This window comes from Hippocampus comes, unplaced genomic scaffold (assembly GCF_001891065.2).
Source record: "Hippocampus comes isolate QL1 unplaced genomic scaffold, H_comes_QL1_v1.1 scaffold321, whole genome shotgun sequence".
Classification (NCBI taxonomy): domain Eukaryota; kingdom Metazoa; phylum Chordata; class Actinopteri; order Syngnathiformes; family Syngnathidae; genus Hippocampus; species Hippocampus comes.
Genome location: NW_017804845.1, coordinates 246,724 through 255,953, shown reverse-complemented (window position 1 = coordinate 255,953; position 9,230 = coordinate 246,724). Strand labels below are relative to the sequence as shown.

Sequence of the window (9,230 nt, the reverse complement as noted above, 5' to 3'; positions counted from 1 at the left end):
CCCCCCCCCGACTGGACAAGGGCAACACAACTAACATTCAATACAAAAACAAGCTCAGTTATTTTCCTCTGTAAATGTCAGATGAAAATAGTCAAACGCACAGGTTACGTGGCTTGTTTAGTTTGACGAGCTGAGAAATACCACAAATAGTTTTCCACGTAAGTAGGCCACTTTGTTATTATTCAAAATACCTGGAAAATGACACCTATATACCTTGTACATGACACCTTATAAGCAGTATCCTAATGAAATTGGTGCCGCCGAATACAAAATACGAAGACGGATGCTAATTCACCTTCAGCTTGTTGAGATTTGAAGTGGAGTCATTCCTCTACATCTGCGATCGTCATGATAACCCGGCCGCCGCCCCCCTGACGTAATTGGCGCCAGAGTCTGGCCCAACAAGTAATCGGGGCCAGCTTAAGCACCAGTTTCAAGCACCAGAGCTTGACCTAGAGCCAATTTCGCTGATGGTAAAAGAAAAAACTGGCGCTAACGGAACTAGCGCTAGCACAAGCGCGGTGGAAAAGGACCATGTGTAAAAAGTTCGTAAATAAGTTGAAGGACTCGCTCGCCCTGAAGGTGCCTCTTAGACAGATACAGAAGAATTGCGAGGGAACGGAAAAAGTGTCGACAAACATTTTCGTACGTTAGTAGTTGAACTGTTCTATTTAGTTTCGGAAGGACGGTGTTGCATCGAAGCAGTGCGAGTCAGCTTTTGCTCCAAGCTGTTTCAAATACAAGGCCATCTAAACTTAAACAATGCGCAATAAAGATAATTTTGTTCCCGGTTGTCAAGAGAGCTTGACAAAAGTTCCCCTTTATTATTACTTAGTTGCATATGTTGGGATGGTGCGATTAATTGAAAACTGGGATTAAAGGATCTGCGGCTTTATACTTCACCGTGCTGGTCAATTAGCCCCCCTCTCTTTGACCTCATCATACGTCCAAATATCCTCTTCTGTGGATGAGTCATTTCCCGCATCACATCACCGTCTTTCTGTCTTTGCGTAGGAATGATGCAACTTTTTTTCTTCTTGAAGCCCCAACAGTTATTTTTGTGTAAGGACAATAGCGTTTTGAGTAATTTGTTCCCGTTTTATTTGTATTCTTGGTATCTTGGAGTAAGAACACGGAGTCCATCGCCGTCCGCACACTTTCGCAACCTAACATCTGGCCTGAGCGGACCTCCTCTGCGGTCATGTAACACTTGTTTTATTTGGACAACTCCCTGCTGCTCCAAACCAATCTTCATAACGTTTCCGCTGTGTGGGGAACATTTGTCTAGTTGCATCGTTTACTCCGTATTGTTGTGGAGTTTTGCTCGATTGAGTAACGAGACCATCTGTTTTCCATATTTAATATTCGATTATTTTGTTTGAAAGAGGAAGTAAGATTTGAGTCCACCCACACACAGCTGATGCAGATATGTGTACAAATCTTCTTCGGCCATTGCTAGCAATGTTTCAATGACATTTTGAGCCAGTCATTGAGTTAAAAAGTAGTGAAACAGGTCCAGCTAGCAAGAGTACATAACAAATACAAAACCGAGGACCAAGGAAGAAATCCTAACACGGCAACACATTATTTTCACACTTTGAATCACTTCTAGGGCAAGTCTAGACTCACTGACGCCCACGTCACTCACCGGGCCAGGCCCCACCTTTTAAAGCCGTACACACTCAAAAGTGACCGATATTGCAGGAGAACAACAAATGTTTAATGCGAATCCGCTTCTATCCAATTGATCAATGGGATAATCGTACAATACTCATGTCTTAAAACGATTTGATAGCTGCAACCCGAGGTACACAGGACTATCTCCTCAGTTTCTCAATGGCGTTAGAGTGTACGATACTTCGGCTAAATGCACTTAGTTGTGAAGGACGTACCGGCAATTTGATGTCAGTCAAGATGCTAAAGAGAAATTACACTTCCATAGACCGAAGAATCCAGTTTGTCATCAAATTGGACCAAACTCACACTCGTCGCAGTTTGAATGGAATGTCATTGGAATGCGCTCACTCGTTCGGTCGTAAAACATTCCAGGCAACAGCTTGACAAATACAAACAGTACCGTCCCGATGAAGGTGGCGGCGGGGCCAAAATGGGATAGCGAGGGGTGCGTGGAGTGGGGGAGGGTAGAGGGGGGTGGGCCTTCTCGGGGATTACAAATATAATCTGAGAACAGACGGGGGACACCTGTGGCCGCGCAGACCTCGAAGGATTACAGCGGCATCCTGTGATAATGAACGGGGAGGACTGCTTGCTTGCAGCACGTGCCTCCATGCTCCCCCCGTTCCTTTCACTCCGCTCAAATTTCTGTCGGCTCTTTTTATGCCGTCTTGTCGCACGCTGGTGTAATTTATCCAAGTTTGTGCCTTGAAGTTTGTTTACCCTGCATAAAATCCTTCAAGTGGCACCCAGTAATCATTTATGTGAGCGCCGGTGATTCATTTCCGCCGAGTTGGATGAGTTGAAAATATTTCTAATGACTCTGCTTTTACACACGGTGTATTGTCAGAGGCTGTCTTGTTGTGGCACGTCACATGGCGTAAGACGATGAAGGAATACTGGAATTACAGCGGCGTACACAGTCATCCGTCGCTGTATTTTTTTGCGGTATCACCGCATCACGGATTTCGAAGTCCTAGACATTTTTCTCTTATGCCGCAGGGGGTTGTGGTGATCGTTTTTCCACACAGAACAATGTTACGGCAGACTCAAATGGCAATAAGCGCGAGCCAGAGGGAGTGCGTAAAAGTTTGGGCTCATTTCATACTCATAAAAAGAGAGTGCTATGTTTGTGCTATAAGGCAAAACTGTCTCGTCATCATCAATGCTAAAGTAAACATCGGCAGCTAATTTGATGTAGCCTACCATCGCTTGTTAGAACCAATCGTAATCCCTCCACAGTTGGACAAGGACAGACACTGCCGCTGGCGCACTTCCAAACGCTTTATTGAACGTACGGTAACCAAATAAAATGGAACAAGCACGTTAGTACGTTAGCTACATGGACACAACTCATGTACAGTCACTCCGAAACTCAAACTGGCAAATGGATTAGCCACTTAACACCCAGTCAGTGCTGTCCTCTCATTCGCTGACTCCCATGTCACTCAATGGGTCAGGCCTCGCCTTTTAAAGCTTCACACAATCAGTCACAGATACTACAGTGTAACGCGAGGATGACTTCCCCAAAAAAAGCAGAAATACCAGCAGCTCACGTGCATTTTTAAATGTATACCCAAATAGCAAAATAGAATATGATCGCTAACGTTTTGAAATATAGATCCAAGTAACAAAATGGATTATGATCCTCTACTCCTTTACAGATAAATGTTCCACTTGATTGTTCTTCGTGGGGCCATCGGTCTATTTTTAAGAGGACGAGTGAATCTTTCTGTATGAAGTCTATGAATTTCTGTTTTCATCCCAGTGTTGAGTAGAATGGCTAGCGGAGTTGTAAAAAGAACAAAACTTGCCATCAACGACGTCTTGAGACAGCAAAGAGTCATGGTGTGTTCCAGCTTCAGATTTGACACAAAGTGATGGCAGAACGTTTGACTCTCAGAAGTTGAAGATGGCTCTCAACCAGCCTGCTTTGTGCACACGGCACTCTGAGAGCGAAGGATGTCTGTCATGTGGGCTGTGTTTTCTATTTAGCTCCTCCAGCCAGCTGTGTTGCGAAGGTTATGCCTTGCAGACCTCCTGGCAGATGGTGGGTGGTTGGTGGGAATTAAACCAGCTGCCTATTTTTGGTCATTTTATGACTTGGGCTTTAAAAAAAAAAAAAAAAATTAGAGGATCCATGGATGCTAATTGGTTGAGTTTGTATCGTCATCAAGCCCAAGGCAAGATAAAAAGTAATACCAGCGGTTACTGTTTGCTGAACGTCTGCTTGTTCTTTATGAGGCTGTTTGGTTGTAACAACTACGGAGACCTGCTTAGGGGCTCGGCTGCAGCTTTGCCTGACGGGCGAAGGAGCTGAGGGTCAGACTAAGGTCCAATAACCTAAGCAGCTGTGCCCATTTTTGGAGCACTTTCGTGTCAGAATACTTCTGAATATTGCAAGAATAGTGGCGCCAAAGTAGAGGCAGACAGTGAATAAATGAAGACCTGCGAGTGACGGCTGGGCTTTCAACTTTCTTCACTTGCCATAGAAATTCATTTGCCATGTGCACTTCTTGCTCGTCGGATGCTTATTCCTGATTTCGGTCCGGAATGGAAAGAGCTACAGGACAGTGGTCCAATGAAATTATATTGTAAAACGTGACAATCGCATCCATTTGTTTGTCGTTTGATTTTGGCGAGGTCATTACTTTGAACGGCTGACACACATACGCCTGTTGTAAAAACGACTCGCTTTTCATGAGTAAAAGTGTCAAACTTTATTGCCAAAGTCTCTGATGATAGTTTATCTCATCTAACATTGTGCTCCTTTAGGCGTATGCACCTTGGCGACCAGGCGGCAGTATAATACAAACATAAAACACAACAGAGGAGTTTCACAACTAATTGACTTGGCAAAATGCAGTATCAGTCTTTTTTTTGAGGGGGGGCGGTATAATAAAAATTATATGCACGTGAGTATTGTTAGATTGAATGTCTAAATGTGTTCCTACCATTTGTGTTAAAGTATGTGTTGCGTAAAATGTTTTAACACAGTGATGCTAGTTTCGTTAGCCTCTCTATGATAGTTGGCATGGTGTGGTAGCATTGAGCGAGCGGACATTTCTGAAAATGGTTTTAACACAGTTATGCTAGCTTCGTTAGCCTGTCTATGATAGTTGACATGGTGTGGTATCATTGAGCTAGCGGACATTTCCTAAAATGGTTTTAACACAGTTATGCTAGCTTTGTTAGCCTGTCTATGATAGTTGACATGGTGTGGTATCATTGAGCTAGCGGACATTTCCTAAAATGGTTTTCACACAGTGATGCTAGTTTCATTAGCCTGTCTGTGATAGTTTGCATGGTGTTGTAGCATTGAGCTAGCGGACATTTCCTCAGACCGTTCTTCTTGGTTTGTTTCAAATTCAACTAGAAGCGGCAATAAACAGGTGGAAGCGCCCTTTTAGAAGGACCGAGGTGAGGTCAGTCGAGTTGGCTGCCACCCTCTAGCCTTCAACCTCTCAAAAGTTTTGGCTCACAAATCAAAGGAAAATACTTGCTGCCCGACTGCTTGAATAAACCGTTTTGTTTTAGAGTGACGATGAAGCAAAGCTTATGGCCATTACTGTTTGTATGGACTCCGTGTACTTCATTCTTCAACCGAACAATGGGTAATTTGACCAATCTGGGCCATATCAGTGTCATGTCATTCCGAAAGAGGAAGTAATAACCTTTAGAACTAATTTTGCTCCAATGTGATCGTCACGCTTTGACTCAAATTCACAAGCATGCAGTACAGATGTGGGCCGGCTGCCAGTGAAGTCTGCTGGAGTTCCCCTGTGTCATCTTGATTTTTTTTTTTTTTTTTTATTGCTGCATGCAGGGAGTGTCTCATGTTTTGGGGTCACCGCACTCAGTTATGCTAGCTGCACACAGGCACGGTGATCATTTCAAGCCGTAGTATCCGTCAGATGCAGCTGCATGTGTGCAGTTGTATTATCAGGACTTACTTAAACTCAAATTCATACACTTTGTGTGGTGCTTTTTGGCTTTATTGGGTCGAGCAGTCTTCACAGCTGCCCGGAAGATTACAAGCAGCTGCTTTGGGTGGCGAGTTAGTATGGGATAAGTTAAATCTCGCTATAGGATGTAGCAGACAAATGCTTTAAAGGACGTCTGTTACTTAATCACTTACGAACCTTTTTTTTGGTCGGGGGACAGCTTTCAGACCATGTGATATTTTTGGGGCTCCATTAGACACGCGCAAACAAGTCAAAAGTGTCTTTGTGTTCTTCTAGTCATAACAGCTCCGCCCTCATCCATCACCCTACGCGTAACATTTTATCCTTGCGTTATCAGTTGACCGAATGAATTCCCGACCCTCCTCACTCAACCGCGAGAGTCCCGTTTAGTCATGTCGTCACTTTGCAAAAATGTCACTTCTCGCCCAAGTTTTTCACTCACGGGCGCACGCACTCGGACGCCATTCAGTGGTTGTGGATTTAAGGTAACTTGACCTCCAGTATGCTGAGCGCCTGTCACAGCTCATTAGTGCTTGGACGACGAGAAGAAGACTGGTACACGTAATTTTTTTGCTTGACTTGGACCTCTACCAAGGAGGAAGACCAACCACAGCTGAGTGCACGCGCGACGACTTAAGTGTGCTCAACACCTCGGCAAGGTTAAAATTTCCCAAACCCCGTTTTAGTCTCGAGCCAGCTCATCACAAAAGAGATTTAAAAAAAGCAAACCTCATTGTGGCTAAGCTTTCAGGTGTCACGTGTGTTTTCAAGTCATTCTGTGTCAGTCGTTTTTCAAAGCATTCTTCAAGATTGTCTGGCGTCTTAGAGCAGTTGGAGCATGACTGATCTTTGAAAACCCACAGAATGTTGTGTTCTGTGGCAATATAAGCAGCAAACGTACCAAAAGAAAATGCTGATTCTATGGTCACCAGAAAAAAAAAGTTTTTTGTTTCAAAATTATTATTTTTTTGTTCTTTAATAATCAGCATGACGGCAGAATGATAATATGCTGACTCAGTGCATGGCTTGAGCTGATTTTATTAATCATTGTTTGTGTTTGTCATTCACGCCATGAACTACGCCATCTTTTCTCATGAACGTGACGCACACGATGTAATACCGACTACGACACGTGATCAGTTTATACCAGATGTTTAATCTACTTTGCTCCCTTGTGAGGTGGCTAACCTTATCCTACTTCGTACATGTTGACATTTCTCCCCCTCATAATCAACGTGACAAGTCGAGATTCACAGCCTACTCATTGTCTTCTATTAAAAGCTGTGCTGATCTCAAATCCAAAGCGATGCAACATCGACAGATATCCGTGAATTAAAAATTTGAATTTCACTGACAAGCCTGGGAGAGACTCGATAGATGTCGGTGGCAGTAAATTTATATTCCTGTTGCCGAAGACAAAACATCCACGGCAGTGAAAGAGTGAATATGTTACGGGACACGAAGCTTGGAAGTAGGTAAGATATCCGGCCACTCAGCCTGATGCACAGCATTGTGTCCGGCGGCAATCTGTAGCCTGGCAGCATCTGCTGAATTCTAATTACATTTGCCGGTCATTCCTGCAGGGGCGACTGGAGTGAACTGAAACCTTTCTTTGTACTGCACTTAGCTGTTATTTTCAGTCCTCTGCCTTGTCAACTAGGTTCAGTTGCATGAGTCTGCTCTTTTCAAGAGCACTCTTATATATTAGGCGATATTTACAACCTAGCAACTGTCCAGTTGTGTGACAGAAATGCACTATTTCATTATTCAATTAAATGGCCATGCAGGCCAGACGATAATACACAACACTGACAAATGAACTCCAAAGCCAGCTGGAGACTGGACAACACTCGCTCAGCATCTGACTCTGCATTACTCATTCATGAAAATAGACTTCATCGGAGTCTATTCATCATCTATCTTCCCCTTTGCACCCCTGGAGAGCTCTGTTGGAAAATCCGTGGAGAGTAAAATGGAGCGTCAACACTGATCCGGACTATCCTATCAGGGCGGGCAGGAAACAGTGGAAAACATTTTTGAAGAAGCAAAACCAAACCACTTACATTCGATTGTTTTTATTGCTTACTTCTTGACTCTATCCCTCAGCCTTAATAAGTGAGAGCAGAGAGCAGATCGAATTTACAAGAGGGAATTTGCAGTTTTAAAACCGCATGCAAGATTGAATGTAGCCTCACTTGCCTAATCCCTCCCACTGCTCGAGTCTGACCAAAATTGTACCCGATTAGGAAAGCGTGCGGTTGTGATGGTCAAAGGCAATCCTGTCCAGCATCCACAGTATCGCTGCGCTAGCAATATTAGGCTAGCATTAGCAATGTAAACAAGCTAAATGCCCAACCTGGACCAAAGAAGGCAAAGTTAAGGTGTGACTGCTTCTTTAAAATTTTCTACATACACTAAACGTAATCGAGAGAGCACAATTCTTGTCGTTTCCATGGGAGTGGTGAGTCACGAGTAAGCCTCAAAAGTACCCAAAATCGCAAGAGGCGCTCCGACATAAAGCAGATGTTGACGACGGGAAGTAAAATAAAACCCTCGAATGAGTTTTGACCTTATTTTTCAGACATGGATTGACGACCAACACATGGATCGGATTAGAGTCTTCCCACATTCAGAAAGAGATCATAAAATAGCGATTCCGCATAAACTGCTGTCAAGAGAAAACTGGCAGGAAGTGAATACCCTATTTTGAAGTTAGGACTTTGGTTGCCAATGACGATGACGAAGCTCATTTAAAAGTACGTTCTTCTGAGCGTGCGGGCGACATTTTCAATCTGGCTCATTGGCGGTTGACTGCGCGCCTGTGTTGGGATGGATACGTCATCATCCGGCGGCCATTTAACTGTGACGTACTTCTCTATTTCAGAACTCAATGAATCTTCCGCCGGACAAAGCTCGCCTCTTGCGGCAGTACGACAACGAGAAGAAGTGGGAGCTCATCTGCGATCAGGTGGGTTACTTGAGGTGATGTCAACTCCTTACACTGGTGTCATTTGATTGCTCACATCGGGGTGTACACTCACTGGCCACCGTATTAAGTACACCAACACGTTCTAATGCGATGCAAAGTAAAAGCTCAATAAAAATTCGACAATCAGAAATATAATAGCACCCCGTTATTTTTTACACTTGTGAAATCAACAGTTTTATTGGGATTTTAGTTTGCAGGCAGAGGTGTTTGGCTACCCGAAGCTACACGAGTAGGGCACAAGGAGACAGTTATTGCAGTGCCCAGCACACCTACCAAGCCCAACTTTCAACGCAGCACCATGGCTGCCAAGCACTTGACAAAGAACAGGCGAAGCCTCATGGAGCTCTGGAGAAAGAATGACCTTTTCTTCCGGAATGACAACGAAGCACTTTCTGGACGAATAGGACGAAGCATTTACATTTGACTTACTATATTTCCTGAATGAACGGATGTTTGAGAAAATGTCCTTAGAAGTTCGTAATCTAGTTTTCAAAAAAAAATGAAAGACGCTCATTCACACATCACGCAAAGTGAAGTTTAAAGTGATGCAATTGGAAGTGTTATTGGATAAGACAAAGAAATAACTGATTCATACAGAACAT

General features: G+C 43.7%; 1 protein-coding gene across 2 annotated transcripts in view; it reads left to right on the top strand.

Moving 5' to 3' along the window:
* fmnl2a (formin-like 2a) overlaps nt 1–9,230 on the top strand; it is a 59,641-nt gene that overhangs the window by 16,243 nt on the left and 34,168 nt on the right. For both annotated transcript variants that reach the window (XM_019875855.1, XM_019875863.1), the window contains exon 2: nt 8,524–8,607. In XM_019875855.1, coding sequence (XP_019731414.1) covers nt 8,524–8,607 — 84 coding nt within the window. The remainder of the gene's footprint in view (nt 1–8,523; nt 8,608–9,230) is intronic.